This window comes from Podarcis pityusensis (assembly GCF_964106645.2).
Source record: "Podarcis pityusensis genome assembly, chromosome: 6".
In the NCBI taxonomy this organism is placed as follows: domain Eukaryota; kingdom Metazoa; phylum Chordata; class Lepidosauria; order Squamata; family Lacertidae; genus Podarcis; species Podarcis pityusensis.
This window is the reverse complement of record NC_138030.1, coordinates 56,205,657-56,231,813: the sequence shown is the minus strand read 5'-3', so window position 1 is coordinate 56,231,813 and position 26,157 is coordinate 56,205,657. Positions and strand designations below refer to the sequence as shown.

The 26,157-nt window shown below is 39.9% G+C and overlaps 2 protein-coding genes across 2 annotated transcripts; one reads left to right on the top strand and one right to left on the bottom strand.

Annotated features, from left to right (window-relative positions):
* Window positions 1–758: 758 nt before the first annotated feature.
* BTF3L4 (basic transcription factor 3 like 4) lies at window positions 759–16,478 on the bottom strand. Its single transcript, XM_081010843.1, has 6 exons — window positions 16,340–16,478; window positions 12,231–12,294; window positions 11,354–11,467; window positions 8,652–8,853; window positions 6,339–6,398; window positions 759–5,246 (listed from the first exon to the last, which is right to left on the bottom strand). The coding sequence occupies exons 2-6, from the start codon at window positions 12,282–12,284 to the stop codon at window positions 5,200–5,202; spliced, it is 477 nt and encodes a 158-aa protein (XP_080866969.1). The 5' UTR covers window positions 12,285–12,294; window positions 16,340–16,478; the 3' UTR covers window positions 759–5,199.
* A 772-nt stretch (window positions 16,479–17,250) lies between these two features.
* On the top strand, window positions 17,251–25,898 carry TXNDC12 (thioredoxin domain containing 12). Its single transcript, XM_081010842.1, has 7 exons — window positions 17,251–17,488; window positions 17,957–18,017; window positions 20,618–20,670; window positions 21,363–21,436; window positions 23,030–23,099; window positions 23,194–23,277; window positions 24,971–25,898. Exons 1-7 carry the CDS (start codon window positions 17,404–17,406, stop codon window positions 25,048–25,050), a joined length of 507 nt encoding a protein of 168 aa, XP_080866968.1. The 5' UTR covers window positions 17,251–17,403; the 3' UTR covers window positions 25,051–25,898.
* Window positions 25,899–26,157: the final 259 nt, after the last annotated feature.

Below are 26,157 nucleotides of genomic sequence, written 5' to 3'. Positions count from 1 at the left end.
ATGCTTATCCAGAATATACTGTCATCATTTTAAATGAAAATATATTTCAGTGGTAAATTAGGAAGCTATGTTTTCTCCATGGATGTTTTCCAGATGGCTAATTTATGTCACCAACCACGAAGTCTCCATTCAGGATCAGCGTTATTTTACCCCTTCTTTTTCTGGTATGTAGCTTGGAAAATACTTGCAAGTCTGTACAGGCACTGGTGGTGTGTGTATCTACACCATGCTTCCCATTGCCTCTTTTAACAAAAAAAACCTATGATTTTCAGGTTTAAACATTTCACTAATTTAATAATTTTAACATTTCAAAACTTGACTTCCTTCCCTCTTTTCTGCGGTTCCTTAAATTTATTTTTAATGTCTTCTGCATATCCTAATTAACATGTTCATTTATTCATCTACTTTAAATATATACTCTGATGAAACTGCAGGTTATTACTATAATCCTGCCAATGTTCTTATCTGTTTACAATTTATCTGCAAATATTCAATACTCCATTTCCATTCTTTTATAAAAAGTTTGTTATATTGAGTTCTTATTTTTCTGGTAAATTTTGCCATTTCTACATATTCAATAAGTTTTTGTATCCATTCTTCCTTTGCTTCTACTTTTTTCCATTTTGGGGTAATATTCTTGCCGCTGTAGTAGCATACATGAATAGTTTCTATACGGTTTAAGTGGTTCTGTCCCTATAATTTCCTGTTGCCTCTCCTACAATCAGAAAAAAAATCTGCAAGAACACACACACAATTAGTAATTTTAATTTTGCACTTTTATTTGTAGTAGCTTTGTGTCTTATTTGCACATGTACAGCTATCCAAGGATCTTAACAACCGTACAATATATACCGGTAACCTGTATCAGCTCTTATGTGCAACAAACATGATTATTCTTTCCTTCTGCTCCCTTTTCAAAATGTGTAGTGGTTATATTGTCTTTCTATTCCTAAACCCACTTTCCCTCAAATTAATATCTGTGAAGGAACAGGAAGACAAGATAAAACAAAAGGACAAGGGCAAAATAAAGTTAAATCTGCTGACAGGAAGGGAAAGGAAGTTCTCCTGCAGTCACTACAGCACAGATAACAGTGTTATGCTAGCAGAATGTGATACCATAAACACAGGGCATAATCAGAATTCTTCAGACCATATTGTCCTAAAACCACATTTCATGAAAAACGCACAGCAACTAGATTTCAGCAGTAAGATGTTTAGCATCCAGATGTGCTTTCTGGCTCTTTTGAGTTTCCACAGGTTAGAGACGGGCTAGGTATCTCAGTGAAACAGCCCACACCTTGCATACAAAACATCCCAGGTTCAATTCCTGGCACCTTCAGGTAGGGTTGGGAAAGAATCCTGTCTGAAACATTGGAAGCCCCCCACCAAATCAGTTTCATCAATACTGAAGTAGATGGACCAATGGCCTGACTGTAATATAATTTCGTGTTCTAAATAATGTATTCTTTTAGAAATAACACATATTGATTCTACTGAGATGCTGGGAAACAAGTTGCCAACAGGCAAGTTAACTAGTTGCCTTGCAACTTACAAGCATTTAACTTGTGCAAATTCAGCTTTATGTATTTGACCACATACAAATAAGAAGGGGGGTATCAGGAGGGGGGAGCATTGGCAGTCCCACCCACCATTGCACTCACCTTGGAACAGCACTGGGAGATGCAGGGAGTTCGTTCAGTGGCCTTGAGCATGTTTGGAGCTGTAAGGAGTGTGTTTTGACTACTGTAGAGGCAATTGTGGCTTTATATTGGCTATTATATTGGGGTACCCCCTGCGTAAGCTGAGAGTCGACTGTACTATGATCTAAAACTTTGTTTCAAGTATAAGTGGGACTACAAAAGTGCTTCTGCAGAGGGCTTAAAATATATTATGGCTCTCTGCACTGAGGTTAAACTATGCTAACAAACGGAGCAATCCTATGTTCCCATGAGGAGGAGATCTGTGGTGGAGTATCTGCTACAACCATAGCCCTGCCTGCTTGCTGTGACCAGGCGAGAATGTGGCAGGTGTAGACCTACAAGGTTTCCTCTTCCCGTCAACTTCTTTCCTATTTTCATTAATGGTAAGGAAAAGAAGTACACTCAGTGCAAGGGGAACAAGGAGGGTTTGGAACTGGAAGATCCGAGGCCTCCCCCAAACCCCCCATTTCTGGTTGAACTGGCCTCAGGACACTGCCACTCCAGGGAGCCCTATACTCATACAGGAGGTTCTCAGCATCCTATGGCAGCATCCTGCCCCCTGGTGATAAGAGTCATAGGAAAACCTATTTAAACTGATTCCGCTTATTGGACTATTGATTCAAATAAAACACACTCAGAAGTAAGCTCCATTCACATCAATAGGACTTACTTCAACATTTAGAAGTCTAAGATCAGGGTGCCAGCAACGCATATTTTATATTTCAATGAATTGCTTTAATAATTGTTTAACCTTCAAGACACTACATAGTATCATAGGTGCCAGTACATTGCTAAATTAATGAAAACTTTATGGGGGTTACAAATTCTATTATTTACTCAAATATTTGACATGAACAAAAAAGCAAACAAACCCTCTACAACTGTGTTGCTGTGTCTAATCAATGCATCTCATAGCACTGGAAGTGGAAGGTTTGCCTTGATGGTCAGCTCCAGTAGGCTGTTAGTCTCAAGTGCCAAAAGGAGACTAGGTGGTATCAGAACAGTCTTAATAGTTCACGTCTTCAGTTATGATCAGTTTAATGGTTTTCAATAAGCTATAGAACGTCGGCAAAAAAACAATTAAGTGGTCAACAGTTCTTGGCATACAGTAAAAAGTAATCACTATGCAAGATAATTGCTGATTTCCAAACACAAGTATGAATAAGGATTACAAATAAATTGGCAAAAGGAAAGTTTAAAGCTGGAGATTTGTGGGTGTGCGCTTTGTTGGTAAAAGGAATTGAAACTTATTCCAAATGCCTGCCCTTTACTGTTCTGAAGTATTTCCTAATTCTGGACAAGAAATTAAATTTATGTTTCCGATCTTCATTAAGTAAATTATTAACAGCTGAACTAAAAATGTTAGTTATAAGGACAAAATAACTGTGAAATTATGTGAGCTTCAGCCATACTGATCAGTTAAAAACTCTCTGCAAAAACATTTCTACATGTTCATTTGCTGTCTCATGGGACAGCAAATATGCTTAAAGGAACTATGCCTATTATTTGCACATGTGCAGAAAGAAATACTCAAAAATATAGCATGGCAAGTGTACTGCTGGTTAAAGCATCACCTGTAACCATGTTTTGTCCCTCTATCAGTGTTGTTGTTAGGAGGAGATAACACACAAGAGGGAACATTGCCTCTTTTGAATTATTTTATTAAGATCCACGTTTTATATAAAATAGAACAAGAAAACCAAACAAATCTATAAAATCAAGTGAGCAGTCCAGGTGACAAACCACTAAAAGCTCTGCTTTCGTGGTTCAGCTTGATGTCACTAGAATGCTGACATACTGATAGCCTCAAACTTTATAGTCGCTGGGTGTATATACACAGAAAGCAGATATGTCTCAAAAGTACACCAAAGAAAGGTAAGAAAGATGGCTTTCCCGCGCCGCAGCTGCCCTTGACAAAGGTTAAAATGATGCTCAACTGCATTACACCAATCACCTTTGAAGAACCGCTAGGAAGAGCTTCACATTGAGCAGTTTGAAGGAAGGTTCAGAAAATACTGCACTGTACCTGTGATATAGCCACTATCCTCTGCGCCACCAGAGGAGCGCTTTTGTTTTCAAAAGTGACTGTAACCATTGAATCCACCCAAAGTAGGTTGCAGATAACAGGTTCCAAACCTCAAAATTAATGTTTTAAGCCTGTTGCTGGACAATTTATGCAAAACACAACACAATACAAGCAATGACACTTTCCTTGTCCGCTCTGTATAATCCAAACTACACTTCCAGATTCTAGTGTCCTGAAATATGACAGTGGCTCATATGCTCTTGGGAGCTGTCTGGTAACATCCGAAACAGTTTTACCTCTTCCAATAAAATTATTTTACAGTGCACCATGATGCACTATCTCCTACTGAAAAACAGAGGATATGAGACAGACTCCTCTAAAAGTAAGCAACACCACTGGAAAATATGCCCGGAGGCACTGCTTATCTGAGATGAAAAGGGTCAAACAGCATTCAGTGCTTTGAAGAGAGGTGTGTTTGAAAAAACAGCTAATTGTACCAAAGAGAAGCTACCAAGGCATCTGATTCAGCACTTGAGTAGACTGTAGCCTCCAACCTTTATCAAAGTCTACGACATTCTTATCTTCTCCCAGAAACCCAGAACAAGAATATAATCAGGCTTCTTACAGATTTTTACAAAAATTATGCCGTAAGAGCAGGGTTGACCCTTGCTCAGCATAAACAGGCAGGACTTCACAGGATAGGCTGTTTATCCAAGGCAAAGTAGATTACTCCATAACATGTGAATGCAACCCAAGTTAAATATTAAGGTGAATGAGCGAAGGGTTTTAAAAGGGATGGGGAAAACCAAGCTCTTAAGTATATATATTTTTTAAAAATGTTGCAACAAACATGTTTGTTAATTAATACCCTGTCTTTGGTACAATTTAGAATCAAAAGGAGGCTGGTGGGAAACTACACATATACACTGTGAATATGGAAGAGAAATACAAATGTAAATACAACAGTTAATGAAGAAAATTAAACTCAAATGTTAATTAGTAAATGGTTTCTGGAGTTCATGAAATGTAGACAAGCAAAACTTAAGTTATCACTATTGTATGTTAACTGTTTGGTTGCAACAATAAAGGTTCCTTTAACCAAGTTAAAGATTCATTTTATTTCTACTTTCAAGGGGGAAGGGAAAGTCGAATAGATCTGTTCACCGATTTCCTCTCCACTGTACGCAAAGCCACATTCACACATACACACACATGCACACACCCCTTAATCTGCACTGAAAATGTATTATTTGTTTTTTTCCTTTCTAACTGAAAAGGTAGATCCTGGGAGTAAGTGCAAAATGCAAAAATCAACCAACAGGAATTGCTGAACAAGCAGCATAATTAAAATACAAAATATTTTATATTATTGAACTATTAAACGGGTAATGTTCACTGTTTCTGTAAAACTTTGGAACCACACAGCTGATTTCTTAAATCTAGTCCATGTCAACTTCCAGAACTATTAATGAATTAATTAGCTTCATTTTTTGATGCTTCATCGAAGTTTTCTACAAGATCTGAAAAACATGGAAAGTATAATACAGTAACATTCAATAGGAGAGCCAAAGAGAAATGTTTTTTATTAAAATGTTTTAGCTAAAAGACTATGGTATAATGAACATTATTCCTACATCATTTTTATCTCAAAACCTCAAAGCAATTACAAGACGTTCTCTTTTGTTTAACGGTGACTAGGCCCTAATATTTCTATGGGGTGACTTACAATTACATCTGGTCAGCACTGGAAAAATAATTCTGTTAGTCTCTCCCTATGCCTGCTCTCAGGCAACATGGCAGCTCCTAGACTGACATCTGTTGTTATGCCAGCAAACATGTAGGCATTAAACAAAAATGATCTATAGTACAATCCTATGCTTGCTTACAAGGAAGTAAGCTCCCCCCCCCCCCCCCCGCGTACAACAGAGCTCACTCCCATGTCAGGATGCATGGGACTGCAACCCCTAATCAAATTGGGATGATAACAACTATGGCTTATAGACAATTGACCTCTGAGCTGCAATCAACACATGCAACCTGTATTTTGCCTTATATTAATTTCTCAAATGTTCACCAATGATGGCTACGCTGCATGAAATCTAGACCTATTTGAAAATTATTGCAGTCTTGTGTGAGACCCTTCTAAAAAATTGAGGGGCTAAATGACTCAAACTCAACTCAACGTTTAATTTATGTAGCGAGCAATATTTAAAAGGATTTTGAAAGACAGATTATACAACACAGATACAACCATTAATAGCCCTCCTATTCATTACAGTAAACCTCTTTTTCTGCTTGTTCTTAAAATATTATTCCCTCACAGAATCCACTAGCTAAGTTTCTCACCCCATCTGAGAGGTGCCTAAGTCTCTAGGAACCAAAGGCATAGCAGCAGATACAAATCCTTCTGCTAAAGCTTGTGGTTTCCTGGGGTTGGTCCCGTGACAATTATGTGCTCCAGGATGTACAGCATGCAATTCTTATGAAGCACTTTCCCTTTGTATCTGTGATTAACCCACCATGTAGATTCTCAAATTTACAAAAACATTGTCACGTGCTCAGTCAAGCAGATACAGGCTAAATAATTTAAAGTTTAAGTAGAATAATCTTACCAGGAACGTCATCATCTTCTTCATCAATATCTTCTGATTTTGGTACTTTGCTATCCAACACTAGAAAAGAAAATACAATTATTGATATAGTAATTAACAAAATTCTATCCATTTAAGAAACAAATTCAGCATGCATAAGGAAAAGGTCACAGTTTACGGCACAAAAAAGAAGTGCAACTTTGCAAATAAAATAGGTTTTATGCAAACAGTGGCAGTGAAAAATTAATAAATTACAAGCAGAAATTTACGAGAATCATTATTTTTGCAAACTTCTATGAAGTTATCACTCAAATGTTTATAGGCAACAATTACTGGTTCTGACTGAATAAAACCTCTTTATAAGTAGTGCAGCAGACACACAACTGGTGATGCCATACACCCTGTGATATTTAACACAAAATGACCAATACATAGAATATTACAGTGGAACCTTGGTTTTCGAACGTAATCCGTTCCGGAAGACTGTTAAGACTTCTGAAACGTTTGAAGACTGAAAACTCAAACAAGCCGCCACTTCGGAAATTCGACTTCCAAGGCACGTTCGAAAACAGAAGCATTTATTTCCGGGTTTTCGGCGTTCGGCTTCTGATACATTTGTCAGTGGAGACGATCGAAACCCGAGGTTCCACTGTATCTCCAATTTAGTCAAACAGCAAGCATCTCTCCTGAAGTATACCCAACATCTTACAACATTTCTACATAACAGTCTACCCAGTATGCTTTCTTGGTATAAAATCTTTACAGTCTACGCTGATGTAGGTTTTAGTACTTCCCATCCTAAATGCCAATGGAGCAAGTCTTAGGATTGGGCCTTGAGGCTGCAATACAAAAAACTGAGGAAAGTTTCACTAATATAGAGATAATTCAAATAGAAGTATGTGAGAAAATCCATATGCTTGTAACCAACATGGTGGGTTTTTTTGTTCTTCTATTAGGGTAATATTTTTATAATAGCCTCCATTGCTCTGTACCAGTGTCAAGTGATAAAGGAACTGCCTTCATGATTTTATTCTGTGAACCACCCTGATACCTTATGATGAAGGGCAGTACTGTATATAAATCTAATAAATCAAAATAATAAACAAGAGAACTCTGTTTACCTTTCAATGTACCCTGTCATGAAACTCATTAAATGGCCCCAAGGGAGTCACTATCTTTCAGCCTAACTTTCCCTGTAAGATTGCTATGAGGACAAAATAGGGTTTACAATGCTTGCCACCCTGAGCTCTTGAAAAGCAGCATCTGTGATAGTTCCCTTTATACATGTATCTGGGAGCAAGTCCCACTAATGTCAACTGGACTTACTTCTGAGTAGGCAGGCACATGATTGTGTTGTTAAGTCTTTAATCAGACTGACAATTATTATACTGTTTTTAATCAGACACAAGTTCAACATCAGGTTATACCCCAAACCTTCATTTTCTCCTTCCGTTACAACATTCTGTTCATGGTGCTCCAAAGTACATTCACATAGCTATCTGTTAGTTAATGCAATTTTCAAAGCATTTCCCACATTTAGAAGCCTTTAGTTAACGGTTTGGGGAAAGGACAAAGCAATACAAGGTATCCATATAGTTATTACAAATGAGAAAAGTAAGGGAGGGGGTGGTGGATTTATTGGTCTGGGGTTTTTTGTTTTGTTTTTTGTTCTTGTATCTATTATTTATTTTAAGTTTTTATCTTGTATTTTTTATGTTTGAACCGCCCTGAGATCTATGGGTGAAGGGTGGGATACAAATAATAAAAAATAACAACAACAATATTATTATGGAAAACTTGATATTGTAAATGCTGCAATCCTATGCATATTTATCTATCAACAAGGTCCACTAAACACAGTGGGACTTCTACATAAACATGCACAGAATTGCAGAGTTCTATACCAGGGTTGTTCAACAGGTCGATCGGAATCTACTGGTCGATTGCGGGCTCCCTTTCCTTTGTGGTGGCAAGAGCACCCCCCCCCCCCACATTTCTGCATGATCGCTGGAAAGGAAGATGGAGCCCTAAAAAAAGCTGAACAATTTTGACCTGAAACCCCCCCCCCCCCCCCCGGGTAGATCACTGCCAGTTTTTTATTCTGTGAGTAGATTGCAGTCTCTTAGGAGTTGGATGTCCTTGTTCTATACTCTTAGAAAGGATCTAGTGAAGTTAGGAGTGTGTGGGGGAGGGTGGAATAAAAAGCAGAAAGTCCTGTGCACAAGAAAAGCTACTCGGAGTAAGAAAAGCTGACCCTTACGATTGATCAGGAATTTTATGCTAACAAACAAGGCTGAAAAAAACCAGCTCCATGTCTCAGACAGGGATACCTACCTTGCCTTGGGAACTGTTCAGCTAACTTTCTGAGACTTGTTAAGCTGTCAGCACCCAGCTGGCTTAAGATGCCAGGCAGCATTTCCGTAATTGGTTTAGCTTCAGCATGACCAGTAATTGCAAATGTATTTGCAGAAAGCGAAGCCTGGACCTTGGGATTGTTGAAATGAATAACTGTTCCATCATCTTTTATCATATTCACCTGTTTTAAACATAGATCTATTAAAATTCATTCATCTTAATTAACAATAAAAAAGTACTATAAAGGAAGAAAAGAACCACCCAGTTTTTTTATTTTGTAATAGTTAGCATCCACTCTAAGGAGTTGCACACCCAATTTTAGGCCTGACTAACTGTAAAAGAGATTTATAAACACTATCATCAATGTATATAATTTAAAATTACATCAGTTGGAAGTGTAAGATTTTGTAAAGCAATAAGAATTCAGATTAACACATAACTGAAGTATCAGCGTCCTAAGCATTTAACTAAGTCATGCCAGTTCCAAAAACAATATGAAAGGAAAGTAACATTTCTCAAGATAAAAAAAGAAATGAGAGGCACAGCTTTCATACTCGGGAATTTTGATGTAAATATTGCACTTTTGTACATCTAAAATAAACTATTACACTTCAAAGCTAAGAAACTTAAGGCATATAAGCATAAGGCATCTTTACAATACAAAAATAAACTTATTTCAAACATGTTTTAACTGCCCTTGCTTTCCCTCCATTGCAAAGAAGTCTGGAAACTAATATAATACAGTGGAATAGTCAAAAATTTCTGATCATTATTTATTAGTTCACAGATGGTGTAAACTTAGTGCTATTTTTTTTTTAAAGCGCACAATTATACTATGGGTGTGTTATGCCATGCTCAATCAGATATGCATGTGCACACCAATGTCTGAAAATGAGCACTATATATTAGTCCAGAAATGTTGTATATTTGGTGTTTTCCTGAAAAAGCGCATGATCACTGTGAAAGACTGAGGTATGCCCCTGCACTGATATATCCTCAGCTTTCTCACAAAAATAACAAAGAGCTCTGAGGATCTACAAAACTACAATTCTGGAGAAACCATGACTTTCAAATTTGTTTAAATGATGGGTGTTCCCTGGATAGCACTCCACTCTGCCCTTTGTTTAATGCTCCTATTTATTGCTCCTATATAAACACATGTCCAAGTGCCACCCATACTCTTTCTCCAGTCCATATTGAGGCCCAGCATGTCCTCTTCAGAACACTGTGACCACTGCAGAACAGGGCTGTCCTCTGGAAGTGGGCCCAAACACTCAACACAATAACAAGACTTGTTACAGCAGGATAGCAGCTGTTTTCCTGCTCTCTCAAACGTCTGCTTAAAGCAACTTGCCTAGTGGAAGGAATGGCTCCCTATCGTAGGCTGGACCCTGCTGAAGCTAAGCAGGTCTGGATCCAGCTAGTTTCTAGATGGAAGACTGCCTGGAAACTCTATGCATGCTGCTTTGGGGGAAAATGTAATATAGTAAACAAATATAATACCATTCCACATAATACTATTTCCACATGTAGATAGCGGGGCAAAAAGGTTCTACTTACTCATCTAGAAGACTCGCAGTTACTTTCATACAAAATGCCTTTAGAAAAGGGACGTAAAGTTACTTAGAATAAAACCTTTTGTTTCAAAGGAACTTGTTTCCAAGTAAATGTGCCCAGGAACAGAGTTAAGCAACAATCTGACTTGTGTTTTCCAGTTAAAACGTTGCATCTTGTATGTATCTTAATTCAGACATATTGTCAAAACACAGTTTGTCCTTTAGAGAATGAGCAGTGCCAATCGTCAGGCTTGCAGATGCCTTCTCTCTTATTTCATACATGAGGTGAGAGTAAAGCTTCTGCTTCTAGTTTGCAGCAACCCGTAGTGTGCTGTCAAGTGAAGATCCCAAAACCACAGCAGGAGGTGAAGCTAAACCATGGTTTGTGTGTATCCTTGTTTTGAGGACAAACCACAATTTGCTGCAAGCCAGAACAGGACACTTCTACTCTTCCCTCATATAAGAACAAGGGGATGGGGGGCGGAGGAGCAAAGGAGGCTACGTGTGAGCCCAATACTTTCTACTGCTCATTCTCATAATAAAAATACTCTCATTTACATAATATGGAAGTTGTGCTAGATTATTATTATTATTATTATTATTAACATATTTGACAGCACCTTGAGATTACTTCTTAGTAAGCTTTTTATTGCAAATTGGCATGAGCTTTCATAGCCAACAGCCTACTTCATCAGATGCCAAGTTGAATCTTGAGAGAGCAAGGTAGGAAAGATAGAAGTGGACTATTTTGTCACACGAACTGCCCCTTCCATGGGACTCTGTAAAATCTGCACCATCCCACACAAAGTTATGGAACAAATGTCCTCAGTTATACAAGGGAAATCATGCATGAAACTCCAAAAGACGTCATATTAAAGGATCTCTCACACAATGCGCGCACACACACACACTGAAATCACAACAAACTCTGAGCCACACCTCATTTAAAATGAGGTAAGGTTGCCAGAGGTCAGGCGCTTCTCTTTTTAAGGGGTCTGACTGGGCCCACAGGCCCCAAGTTTCCCCCCCTGATAATCCCATTTTAAATCAGAAAGGTTTCACATTATTCCTATGATCAGTTGGGAGATCACGTATCTATGACTGAAAATTTTTATACTGATGTACCTCTTCAATCCCAGCGATATTGTTTACTGCCAATTTTTTGAGTGAACTCTGAAGCTTTTTATCATCAGCTGTGGCTGTTCTGTGGACTACCTTCTTCTTTCTACGAGCTGTACCCTGAAAAACAGAAAGGAGAAAATAAATCATTGCTCCTAGAGGAAGAAAAATGGATCTTACACAAATGCTTATCAAAAACAACAAAATAATCTCAAAGTACCTTAAAATGTAATACATGTAGTGCAGTAGGAGGGGTTTTCTTTAAGGCAAGAACCTGTTTCACTACTGTATAGTTTGTATAATCCTACTCTAACTTTCCACTCCAAATTTTCTCACTTATTGCCGCCAAGGAAGGGAGGCTTGATTCAGTGACAGTTTTCATGGGGGATTATCAATAAGGAGGCAATGTGAGGGTGCAAAATAGTAGGCTAAAGGAGGTGGTGTTCCTCAGACCACAATGCATCTCCTGCTGCAAGGACCAATTCCATTTCTGCTGCCCTTCCTCTTTTCAGCCTTGTGTGTCCAAATACCAGTAACAACCCCTTCGGCACCTAAGCTATACTGATTCAAAATTACATAATATGCTGCCTTTGTAGAAAAAAATGTTCATCTTTTAAGAAAACAGTTCAAGAATATAACATGAACCTTTTTCTTCTCAAAAGAATGTAGCCACCAGTACTAGGGCTATATACTCAGAAACAGCCTAAGCACATCAGAATGGGCACTAGCCTGAGGAAAAGACATTCCCAACAAACCTCTAAACTATGGGAAATACTTACATATGTATTACTTTTATATTATATATATATATATCTATGTTTCTATTTACACACATACAATAATTATAAATGGAGTGGGGGAAGTTATATTCGTGCATTCATACCTTTCCACCTATTCGGACCTGCGCCTGAAGTTTAGCCAGCTTTTCTTGATTCATCGTGCTTTATCTGAAAAATACATACAAACAACATAAATGCTTATAACATATTCAGATTTATTTAATAATTTTTACTTCACTGTCTTTCAAAATACCAAGCATCTGTATCTGAATACACACAAACAACCTATCAATAAAAGATACGTTACCTCTCTTCCAATTCCTCAAACTATCTCGGGGGTGGGGGTGTAAAAGCACTGAAATCATGTTGGCTCTTCCCCTTCCTGCCCCTGGACTGCCTTCAAGGAGAGATGACATCGCTTTCCACACTACCCCTATCCCTGCAGCTGGTAACTGGTTTTGCAGTCACCGTATCATGGTTCCCAGCACTTACTTCCTCACACAGGAATGAACAGCTGCAATTTGCTCATGAGAGAAAGTAAAGGCATGCACTTAGGAATACCAGTGTGCATCTACACGCACACATGCTAAATCTGACATCTGACAGGACAATCCCCATATCTGGAATGTTTGCCCTCCATGTCCCAAACTGAACTGTTTATTTTTTCACACAGAACTACAGAAGCTATTGAGAACTGAGCCTGCCTCTATCTGCATGGTGCCACATCTTGGTCTGTGCATTTCCATCTACATAACATTTGTTAGTCATACACTGTTAGTCATACACAACATCAGGAAGTTGGGAGCATGTGACAAAGAATGAATCTTGGAAACTGCCTATTACACCCATGTTGGTTACATCTATATTCTACCCTTTCACTTAGGAGCTCAGAGCAATATTTTGTGGCTCATAAACCATCCTGTGGTGTAAATGACTCTAAGAGACAGTGACTTGCTTGTCCAAGGCTACCTGGTGACCTTTATAGCTGAGAGGAGATATGACTCTAGAATTATCAAGCTACAGTGGTGCCCCGCAAGACGAATGCCTCGCAAGACGGAAAACCCGCTAGACGAAAGGGTTTTCCGTTTTTGAGTTGCTTCGCAGGACGAATTTCCCTATGGGCTTGCTTTGCAAGACGAAAATGTCTTGCGAGTCTTGAGATTTTTTTTTCGCTTTCCCCCCCTTTATCTAATCCGCTAAGCCTTTAATAGCCTTTTAGCAGCTAATCCGCTAAGCCTTTAAGCCTTTAATAGCCGCTAAACCGCTAATAGCGCTAATCCGTTAAGCCGCTAATAGGGTTGTTTCGCAAGACGAAAAAACCGCTAGACGAAGACTCTCGCGGAACGGATTAATTTCGTCTTGCGAGGCACCACTGTACAAGGCAAGCTCACTTTTTCTGAAAATATTTATGATGGAAGGGATTCACCTAACATGTTCCATCAGTGGAAGCCCTGTCAAGGACTTCCACTTGCACAAGGTTTCCCCCCCCCCACTCCTCCTTCTTAGAACCCCCTAAAATTAGTTTGGGAAAGGTCAGGAGAACCCCAAAGTAGTGGGCAGGGAAGGCGAGGGGAGAATTGTTCCATCTGGCAAGCTGACATGCTTGCACAGAGAGAATGTTCATAACAGCACAATGCTGAATATCAGCCATGGGGTCCAAAAAGTGTGCATAAGATAATTTGCGGTCCTAAAAACACAGCCCTAATCCAAAACGAATATACATGCAAGCAAAATTGACCCATTATGATTTTGTACTCGGAATACAAACTACTAATATGCATTTACTGTATTATAGAAATGCCAACTTGAGCATTATGTCCTAGTACACAAATGAGGAAGCAATCAATCAAATCATGAAAATATACAGTCACGGAGCCTTTCCTATGTTACATACCACACCAATAATAATAATAATAATAATAATAATAATTTATTTATACCCCGCCTGTCTGGCTGGGTTTCCCCAGCCACTCTGGGCGGCTTCCAACAGAATATTAAAATACAATAGTCAATTAAACATGAAAAGCTTCCCTAAACAGGGCTGCCTTCAGATGTCTTCTAAAAGTCTGGTAGTTGTTCTTCTCTTTGACATCTGGTGGGAGGGCGTTCCACAGGGCGGGTGCCACTAGTGAGAAGGCCCTTTGCCTGGTTCCCTGTAACGTGGCTTCTCGCAGCAAGGGAACCACCAGAAGGCCCTCTGCACTGGACCTGTGTCCGGACAGAATGACGGGGGGTGGAGACGCTCCTTCAGGTATACTGGACCAAGGCCGTTTAGGGCTTTAAAGGTCAGCACTAACACTCTGAATTGTGCTCAGAAACGTATTGGGAGCCAGTGTAGGTGTTATGTGGTCTCAGTGGCTGCCCCCAGTCACCAGTTTAGCTGCCGCATTCTGGATTAGTTGTAGTTTCCGGGTCACTTTCAAAGGTACAAACACTTGACCAATCAACCCCATGTCTTATCTGCTTAAATGAGATTTATGGAAACATTTGCTTAGATCTATGTTTTTGCTCACTATTAAGTCCCAAAGATGCAACTATGTCTAGGACCAGGAGAGAGAGAGTTAACAACCAGCAGCAACACATAAGTCAAATAACTATTAAAAACCTAGCGCTTTGGTCTGCAAAGTGTTTACTTTGGGATATGGGTCAGATTCATTTTCATTTCATTTTAAAATATGACATTCCATATCAAGTGGCATATGCATGCTTCAGGAAAAGTTAAAGCTGCGATGTGCCATTTTACTCTCTAACCCATAACCAGTTGTCATGTTGCAACTGAACTAAGTTAATCAGCAGCTTATACTTTGCAAACCAGAATTCCTGCAGGTTGAAAATAACAAGTAGCTGAGAATTTGGCAATGAAGAAAATGGAAAGGCTTTCCTTTCTCAAGGCCATTAGCTCTATCCCTTTGATGGGTTGAAGAAAGAGAAATATGTTCTCAGAAACAAGCCACAATTTGTTTTATCAAGGAATGTGATAAAAGAGCCACATGATGGATTCAACCCTGAGAGTACAAAGAAGGTCAGATTAGTAGAAGCAGAGAAAGACACAACAGGAATGGTCTTTATTTCAACCTTGAACTAAAGAACCTTTAGTACATCTATAAAAGAGGTGGAATCAGCAAAAGTACTACCAGGAAGAAGAAAAACTAATGGCTAGAACTGGGTAACAAGAACATCCACCACAGCATGGATGAAAACATTCTTGCAGAGAAGCCTCATCTCCATTTTCCTCACTGGAATTAGAGAAAAATTAAACTATTGATACTGAGAATGTTAAAATCAAGGAGTTGTGGAAGGGGAGATTTACATCATTTAGTTTTGAAAGCAGCAGGCATGTTCCTTATTTCAGAATTTTGCAGCTTCACAGACGCTTATTCTATTATTATATCCAAAGTGTAGGTTTCCATGCCCTTAAAAAGAAAATGGTGTGAACAGGAACTAACTCCGCACAGCAGAGGAACCAAATCTGATAATATACAGGCTTTGATACAAATGAACTTTCAGTTGCAAGCAATGAACAAAGCAAAAAAACCCAAGGTCTCCAAAATGAAAACATGGCAACTGATGCAACACAGAAATGTATTAAGCGAGCAGTAAAATCTACACAGGAAGGTGAAAGAGCTCCAGATTGCCAGTTCCTGTTGGAGGAGGGGTGCGGGATTCCCTAAGGGAATAAAGGGCATTTATTCTCCAAAAAGAAACACTCCCAGTACACTAAGGGCCAGTAGGGAAGCCCCCCTCAATGTCCTACGCCCAGGGATGGGAACCCCGTCCAAGGCGCAACCCACATTTTGGGTGCAGTGCGACCTAGGCCAGCGCAGGATCCTAAAGTGCTTTAGGCGAGGAGGTGGAGCGAGTCCTCAGCAAGCCCGCTTCTGTTGCGGGAAGGTTTCCGCGATGGAGGGTCCGCGCGCACCCACCCTGACCGGGGGTGGACTTGAACGGGCGCTGTGGCGGACTGGGGGGGGGGGCTCTGCTTCCAAGGACCGGACCTCGGGGAAGGCGTTCCCCAGCGGAGCCAGGGCTCCCCGCAGGCGCCCAGTTGCCAGGCCCCCTCTCTCCGGCCCACCAGCAGCCCCTCCCACCGCCCATGGCGCTCCGCGCGCGCACAGCGGAGTGTGGGGCGGAGGAACCGCAATCGCGACCTGTGGGGACCGTGAGGGGCGCAAGGGCAACGGGGCGCGGAGGGGGTCAAGCAGGAAGTTTTCACCTCAGTCCGAAGAACCCTCCGAAGGCAACACGCGGCAAGAACAAGATGGCGGCTTAGGTGTGGGGGTGGGGTGGGGGTAGAAAGGGGCCCAGAGAAAGGAGGCCTCGGACCACGGGACCATGGCCCCGCCCTCCTCACCCGATTGGAAGAAAGCGAGGCTCGTTTGCATAACACGGGCGGCGGCGGAGGAGGACAACCTGGTCCTTCCTTTCTGTTTTTCCCTATCTAGACAATAAAACGGGAGCCCTCAATGCAATGCAGTGAGCTCAGCAGGATAGACGTGCGCGGGGGTGGGGAAGAGGGACATAGAGAAAAATGCCTCTGAAGCAATGTATGCTGGGAGTTGTAGTCATCCTTAGGAGCAGCTAGCAGGAATGGAGTGGTGCTTTTTTTGCAATGCGCACAAGCTGTTCTTTAGCTTGGGGTGGAAGAATATTAATGTTTTAGTGGCGCATGATAGGAAAGAGCTTGTTTGCGTTTTGGGATTACTACCCCCCCCCGGCAACCTCCTCCTTTCGTTGATCAGAATGAAGCTGAAAATTGATTTAACCGGCCTTTCAAGAATCAGTTCCCCACCGCTTCTGACTTTCCCCTTCAAAGTGCCACTGAGTTTGCCTACGGCCCCAATCCTACGTGGGCTCTTCCTGGGGAACAGGCTTCGCTGAACGCAGAGGGACTTGCATCAGAGCAAGCCTGCTGCAGGACTGTGCTTCGAACTGGGGAGCTGATGTTACATTTGCCTTTCATGAACCGTCGCACCAGAGTTAGGATAGTTCGCCTTTTAGAAATACACGAGAAAGGAACAACTCCGTAGACACTTAGAAATTCCTACGTAGATTCCGAGCGGAGAAAGAAAGACACTCTTCTGCACAGCGTGAGAACTATACATGTGCGTATATAATAATACCCCGGACCCAAATCTCTGAAGCGCCTCCTATATCCTTCCGATAACATCACTTCCTCTTAAACAAAGAAGCTGGCTTGGTTTAATCAGATACTATTGCTTAAGAGAATCGCTGTGCGGAGCTGGAGTAATTGTCCTGGTGAAGATCTTGGCAGACAGCATGAAGGTTCAGTTAGCAGCGCTGTCGACTTTCCTACTTTGCCAATTGCTTGTCGCAGTTTCTGCTGGGGAAGCATTAGGAAAAGGTTAGATACCAATTCTTATTTCCTCTTTTGTTTTTACTGATGTTTTCAAATGCCTGTGCTTTGCAAAAAATAAGCAGAAAGGTTTAGGGTGTGATCATCCCTAAGCTATCTGTGATAACAAATACGATTCTTATAGTTTGCATCTACTCTTGGGAAAATAGTTGATTTCAAGAGAGTACTGTAGTTTCTCTAGTCTAGGCCATGAGTTGCTCAGTGTGGCAGTTTCCAGGGCCCTTTTTGTTTTCAGAGTTCAGTTCAAATAAAAAGATATGTATAAATCCTTTAGGAAAGAGAATTGCTTGCTTTGGAATAACTTCAAACTTCAATGATGTTCCTAGGAATGGTATCTTAGATTGCCATTCTAAAAGCATTTATTTCTTCGTATGTGGTGATATATAGAAAATTGTTTTTATCTTCTGTAACTGATGCTTTAAATTATGCAACATATATTCCCCCTTTTCTTTCAAGGTTTTGGAGATCATATTCACTGGAGGACACTGGAAGATGGGAAAAAGGAAGCAGCAGCCAGGTATCTTGTGCAAACGGATCTACAACCTTAAAATTGGCTTATTTGGAAGTTAATTTTCCTGTTATCCATAATAATTGCTTCCAAATAAGTGAACTGAGGTGTAAATTTCATAAGGTTAGCCTTACTATTAAACAACGTCCTGGCTTATCGCTACACTCAAAGATGCAGAGTTTATACATAAAAACCACCTCTGCCATACCAAAGTGAATTTGCTTTAGGTTGTGAGCTGTATGTGCTGCTTTTCCCCTTCTGATGAAAGAGATAGTCCAAACCTAAACCAAGTGTGTTTTGTAGTAAGTCCTAGGAAATTCAATTGAACTTTCCCCTCTCTGTTAGTATTGTTCAAAAAATTCTAATAAAATTAAAACCAACAGGGAAAAAATATTCTGGAAAACTCTCAGTTGACTCCCATGCAGAATTAGGCCTGTCTAAACGTGTTTGGAACTGAATTACTTAAGCAAAAGAATTGCAGTCACAACCTAAAAACCTGAAGGTGCAGATTAGTACCAGTAATAGCCTTTTGTAAGAACTTGATCTCCAGCCTTACACAAGAAGACGTGAAATTATTCAGAGACTGACAAACTGATCACCTCGAGTTCAGCCATACAGCTGGGATTTCATGCTGCTGCTGCAATTAATTTGATACTTTTCTTTAACTGTTTTTTAAGTTAGCACATGGAAATAACATGCTTTAAAGGAACAATCTGTGCTTTGATATGAAAATGTTTTAGTGATTATCACTTGTATACCTGAGTACAGTTTTGCTTGAAACGAAATAGAGATTAGGGCTGTAGTCATATTTACAACACTTGGGTGGCACATTGTGAATGCTACATGGCACCTTTCAACTTCTGTTGTTTCCAGCTTTTAGTGTGACATATTTTGAGGATAGATTTTCACAGGTGAATGTCAGGAGTTTGAGATTTGGGGGAGAGTACGCTTATTTCGTGCTTGGAACTAATAGCAGCTTCCACAGCAGTTTTTCAGCTATGCCATGGTGCATTTGGGAAAAGAAGAAAAAAAACTGCCCCAGCTGGGTAGCCAGTTGCGACCTGTGTGGTTGTGTGGAGCCACCCTCCTTACACTGGTGTCACTGCAGCTTACCTGGACGGGGCTGGGGTGATGGGGTAGCAAGATTGGGGTGGATGCACCAGTGGAGTCAATCTTGTCCTCCTGCCAGCGCATCTGTACAGCCCCCAGCTTCAGTAGCACTAATGTTGGATGATGGCTCTGCACATAGGCTGCTACTGTGGGCAGCTACTATACCTAGCCTGCATCTTCCAGTGAGGAGTTAGAAGCCTTCAACTTCAAAGGCTCTGGGACTAATGACACTTTCCTTGGCCAACTGTCAAGGTGACCTCTGCCAGAGCTCTGGCATGCTTTGGAGAGGGATCCAGCTATGACCTATCTTATTGCACCATTAACAGGAGCTGACATTCTTCCGTTACAGTTGTGCTGTGGACAAGAACTTTGGATAATGAAAAACCCAACTAGCTCACAAATGTAGAGACCTTTAGAAAATTGGCTTCTTTATTACAACACTGAACTCCTTGCACATCAGCTGATGCTCAGTCTTGCTTTCTGCAGGGATCAGCTGTGTAAGCAGTTGATGCAGGATCCATCCAGGACATGGGATGTCAGGTGTGGGGCAGCTGGACGTGGTTTGGGGGGAAGCAGTCTCATGGGTCAAATGGGGAGGAATGGTGGGGCAAATTTGGCCCACAAGCCAGAGGTTAGTCACCCCTACGCTAGAGCTATAATCCTCTGCACACTTACTTGGGAGTAAGACATAAATGTTTTCTTCTAGTGTTTTAATAGGTAATATATAAAAAGGGATTCTTTCCCAGCTGAGTACAGTGATCTTCATAAGGCAGATGTTGATGAACCCCAACTCCCATCAGCCCCGGCCACCATGGCTAATAGTCAGGGATGATGGGAGTTGGAGTCCAACAATGTATTGAGGACTACAGGTTCCCCAGTCCTCCCATAAGGCACAACAAAATAATAATAGCAAGGATATGTGGGTTGTGGGCAAAGCAGGTGATGTTCAAAAATGTAACATTAGATAAATGGGCAATATGAGTGAGGGCTGGATAGAAGATGGCTGGGCAATTAAGGCAACACATGAAAGACTTGCACTTCTTGGTCATTGTCCATAGAGTTTAGTGTGCAGCTCTTAGACCTACAAATATTGCTCGTCATCTCCCTTTTAGGTTTGCTTAGATTTTTTTTTTTACCGCACCTCTGACAAACATAGTAGTGCCTAAGAAAGCTTTTCACATTGTGAATTCCAGGTTTAATCCTATAAATCATTTGCATATCTGAAGGTGAAATCACTTGAGTAAACTAGATCTCCTTTTCCTGTATGGTGGACAGTTGGCTGATCTTTTATTAGATATAAAAGAGTAGGACATATTAACCTTGTTCTTAATAAATCTTTAATCTTAATGAAGCTACAATGGGACCCCCTTCCTTTTATAAATTTTATTCTGCAGTTGCACCTTATAGAACAATCTTGTGCATGTTTACTCAGAAGTAAGTCTTAAGAGTACTGGAGTACATTAATGGTGCATTTCAATGTCTTTTTTTTTTTTTTTAAGTGGGTTGCCTCTCATGATAATCATTCACAAATCCTGGTGTGGTGCTTGCAAAGGTAAGATAAATTAACATTCCCTGAGAGCACTTCAGAATCTTCTAATTGGATAGATACACAACATTTGTAGGAGAAAGTATAATTTTACAGAGAGTATAGCATGTATGTATTGTCTTCATAAATAAAACTATACTTATAAGGTAGGGTTTTTTTCTAGATATAGCTGTGGCTAAATGCTAGTTGAAAAGCTGCCCAAGCTTTTACTATTTGGATTCTGTGAGCCAAAGTTCAGAGAGTAAAGACTAGACATGTACTACGCTGATGAACAAACTTACTTCAAACACCATTGAAAATGTAAAAATACTTTTAGTTCAAGAGTGACCATATATTTTGTGTTTTTTGTTGAAAAAACAGAGCATTGCTCATGTTTCTTGGGCTTTTTATACTTGTATACAACTGTTTTGTATCACTTTTTCTTTGTATTAGGTATATTAACAAAAGTAGCAAGGGCTGTTTCTGTTTCTTTTTATTTAAATGCGAGGATTTTGATGACTGATTTTGGCTGTGATCTAACTAAAGTTAGTTATGCTTAAGTCCTACTGAAATCTAGAGTGCAAGTTAGGTATGAGACACTTGTTCCCATGAGACTGATTTAGCCGGGTTAGGGCCCCTTGTGATTAGAAGCATGTGTGTAAGAATTATAACACTTGTTCTCTTTCCTGATTAATTTTTCCTTTCTATGCTTTTCTTAGCTTTAAAACCAAAGTTTTCAGAATCTAAGGAAATCTCAGAGCTTGCCCATAATTTCGTGATGGTCAACCTTGAGGTAAGTTTCAGTTGGATAGTTGCTAAGATGCTGAAATGAAGCATTTCCCCATATTCTTCCTTGGAACTTTCTGAGACAATTTATGAAGATACAGAAAGCAAACATAAAACATTCTCTGTATTTCGGGGGGCGGGGAGGACAACACTTCCATTGATTTATCCATTATTTTACATTGCACATCCTTAATACAGTGGTACCTTGGCTCCCAAACTTAATCCGTTCTGGAAGTCTGTTCCAAAACCAAACCATTCCAAAACTAAGGCGTGCTTTCCCATAGAAAGTAATGCAAAATGGATTAATCCATTCCAGACTTTTAAGAACAACCCCTAAAACAACAATTTAACATGAATTTTACTATCTAACGAGACCATTGATCCATAAAATGAAAGCAATAATCAATGTACTGTACTATAAAATAAATGAGACAGTATTGTAGATAAAAATTAAAATTAATTTTTATTCCTACGTGCACTGATGATAGTCATTGTTTGGATGGGGGGGGCTTTATCCATTTCTGCAGACACACAATCAATCAGTAGCTGAAGTGGGTTCCACACAGTCACGAAAACAAGTCACAAGCCACAGTCACAAGTCAGTGCCATAAAATGAAGAACAAGTCACAGTCAATACAGTGGTGCCTCGCAAGACGAAATTAATCCGTTCCGCGAGTATCGTCGTCTAGTGGTCTTTTCGTCTTGCGAAGCAACCCTATTAGCGGCTTAGCGGATTAGCACTATTAGCGGTTTAGCGGCTATTAAAGGCTTAGTGGCTTAGCGGCTTAGCTGCTAAAAGGCTATTAAAGGCTTAGCGGCTTAGAAAAAGGGGGGGGAAGCGAAAAAAAATCTCAAGACTCGCAAGACATTTTCGTCTTGTGAAGCAAGCCCATAGGGAAATTCGTCCTGCGAAGCGCATTGAAAAACGGAAAACCCTTTCGTCTAGCGGGTTTTCCGTCTTGCGAGGCATTCGTCTTGCAGGGCACCACTGTACAACGAAAAAGCCACACAAACAAAAACGCAAAAAAATAGCAAAAACAAAAGCTCCAAATATCACCTCTGTTTTGCGTGGGTGTTTGGGACTGAACAGCCGACACACTCAACAGGAAGCCTCTGATTAGCAGTGGGGGACTCAATTTACAAACAGAACACACTCAACAGAAAGTGGAACATGTTCAGCTTCCAAGGCAAAGTTCACAAACTGGAACACCTACTTCCAGGTTTGCAGCGTTCTATTTCCAAGTTATTCATAAACTAAGCTGTTCTAAAACCAAGGTACCACTGTGATGTTGAATGAATGAACAAACTATTATTGTCAAAGTAATAGTCTGCTGTTTTCACAAAGAAATATTACTGATGAACAATTGCAGTGACTTGCCCTTCTTTCGAGGGGTGATATCCAGCTGTGGGGTCCATCTTGCAGAATGGATCTCCATGCCTTGAAATGTCAAAGGTTGAGCTTGAGAAACTTTGCATCCAAGGCAGTTGCACTTCCACAGAGCTGTGGATCTTCCCTTTGGTTATACGTATAGAAACAATAAAGATAGATTTCTGTGGAAATAGTCCTAATGTTCCTTTACTTTATCTTTTTAACTTTCAGGATGAAGAGGAACCCAAAGATGAAGCTTTTAGTCCTGATGGTGGTTACATTCCCAGAATCATTTTCATGGGTGAGGCATGAGGCAGCTTCTTATCCCTCTTGGAGAACTGCATTGCTGTTGTCATCACATGGATGTTTTCATTTGTTCTCTCTGTTTTTTGTAGATCCCAGCGGAAACATCCATCCAGAGATCATAAATGAGAGAGGAAACCCCAGCTACAAGTACTTTTATACCAATGCTGAACAAGGTACATGTGAATTAAGTTCAAATTGGGCTTTATCTCAGATGGCTATAGTAGCCCTGGCAGCTCTCTGACAACTTGTATTTCACTATAGGTGTCCTGATTAATTCACAGTTCAGAACTATATTGAATTATACCTGATTACCATTGCGTATAAATGGTGTAAGTTTAAGCATACACGTTTAGGATTCTGTCAAGACTCTTAAGTTACATCAGAATATTGGTCAAAGAGAAGAGATTTGACAGACTTGTTCTTTTTCACATCTTCTGTTAGGGGGATAATGGAATAATTGAGCTTAAGAAATGGGAGGCATTTCTAGAAATGGGGGAATGTGTCTGTTTTGCTTTCTCGTAGGTCAGGGTTCATCTGACAAGCCCTGTTATTCTGCTTCCACAAGGCTTTCCTCTCTCCTTCCCCTGTGCCCCCCAAAATTGGCTGGGGTGCAGTGAGGAGAGCCCTCAGAGCAGGAGACTGGGAGGAGAGAGCAATGCTTAGACAGATTGGATGTTCATCATAGTGCAATGTTGAATTCCACCCTCAGTTTCTTGTTTTCATCTCTCCCGTTCTCCAAATTTCCACAGCAATTTGTGATTATTTATTTTTAAAAAAATACTCATGAAGATTCATTGGCATATGAGGAACGGCTAAGGGAGCTGGGCACGTTTAGCCTGGAGAAGAGGAGGTTAAGGGGTGATATGATAGCCATGTTCAAATATATAAAAGGATGTCACATAGAGGAGGGAGAAAGGTTGTTTTCTGCTGCTCCAGAGAAGCGGACACGGAGCAATGGATCCAAACTACAAGAAAGAAGATTCCACCTAAACATTAGGAAGAACTTCCTGACAGTAAGAGCTGTTCGACAGTGGAATTTGCTGCCAAGGAGTGTGGTGGAGTCTCCTTCTTTGGAGGTCTTTAAGCAGAGGCTTGACAACCATATGTCAGGAGTGCTCTGATGGTGTTTCCTGCTTGGCAGGGGGTTGGACTCGATGGCCCTTGTGGTCTCTTCCAACTCTATGATTCTATGATTGTATGATTCATAAATGATATACACCTTTTTGCACAGCAAAATTTTATAATCTTATAGGCTGTTTTCACCAATACAGTGGTACCTCGCAAGACAAATGCCTCGCAAGACAAAAAACTCGCTAGACGAAAGGGTTTTTTGTTTTTTGAGCTGCTTCGCAAGACGATTTTCCCTATGGGCTTGCTTCGCAAGACGGAAACGTCTTGCAAGTTTGTTTCCTTTTTCTTAACACCATTAATACAGTTGCGACTTGACTTCGAGGAGCAACTCATAGAACGCAGTGTGGTAGCCTTTTTTGAGGTTTTTAAAGACTTTGGTGATTTTTGAAGCTTTTCCAAAACTTTCCCGACACCGTGCTTCGCAAGACGAAAAAATCGCAAGACGACAAAACTCGCGGAACGAATTAATTTCGTCTTGCGAGGCACCACTGTATATGCATTTTTATGTACACTTTACACTAGTATATACAGTATTTTTTGTACATATTACTTGGCTAGAGAACTGCACTGCAAAATTCAAAATAAATGTGAAGGTTGGCTGTGTTTTGGTTTGCATATTGTCTCAGAAAATGTGAATTAGGCAAGTTTTAAATGCAAACTGTATTGAATTTCTCTCCTATTCATGACAACTGAACTGAACCAAGTACTAAGCATCTTTTATGTTTAATATTACAGTCATCCAAGGCATGAAGGAAGCCCAAGAGAAGCTGACAGGCGATGCTTTCAGGAAGAAACATCTTGGAGATGAATTATAATACACTGGGGATCTGTTTTATATAAATTCAGAATCTAAAATGATATATGACTCTTTCCCCCCTCCTTTTTCCCCAATGAGGAATTGTAGATGCACTGATACGATCTTTTTCCTACTGATAACTTGTTCGATCAAATACTATCTAATTTTTTCAGACAGTGAAATCAAAATAAATAACTCTGTCCTCTCTTGTTTACATTGAAATGCCTGTTTATAGGATAAATAAAGCTAAAATACTTAATGATGAATGAATGTTTCAACCTTGAGCATATTATAAACCACAGTTTCAGTGGAGTTTAAGGCCTAACTCTTTTTAAATTGCTTATTCTCTATGAGGTAAAGACTGGTATCTGGTTTGTGATGAGGACATTGGTCTTAATAGAATCATCTATTCCTTTTATCATAAACAGGCTTAGTCTTGCTTATTTCAGTAGGAACTTCTAGATATTAATGTTTAGGATTACAACAATCTTGCTTTTATTGTTCAGTATGAACTTTTACCAAGCCCACTGTACCAAACTAATAATTCTGTCATGAACGCTACACCAAGTAGAGTTATCTTCCTGCCTGCCCAAGGAGCAGCATGAAGAACATTGGAAGTACAAAATTGTTTTTATTTTCCTTACAGAACTGCCTGCTGCTCCTTTGGTTACATTTAGACAGAAACATAGCTTTCCCATTTGTGCATTTGTCTTTTAATTCTTTTGTGAATAGAAGAGAAAATGTAATGAAGTATTTGGTGTGAAAATCTCTTAACTTGCTGAATGTTCTCGGTGGATGCCTTCATCATATTGTACTGTATTTTTGTATCTGGGTAACCAATAAAATGGATTTTTATTTTTCATTTCATTTTGAGATAACAGTAACTTCTATGAGGGGCTAAAGGCATAATGTTGAATTTGTGAAGTTACTGTTGAATGTTTCATTCTTTTTCCTACATGTTTTCATGCATAGACATCTGTAGTTTTTAAAAATCCCATTACATTCAGTAGTTCTGTACCTAACACTATTTTCTAAGCATTTAATTCAGCAAAGTTAAATGAGAATGGGTCTAACAATTTTGCCTGTTATTATGAAAATAAAATTACTTTTAAAATTTCTATAGTAA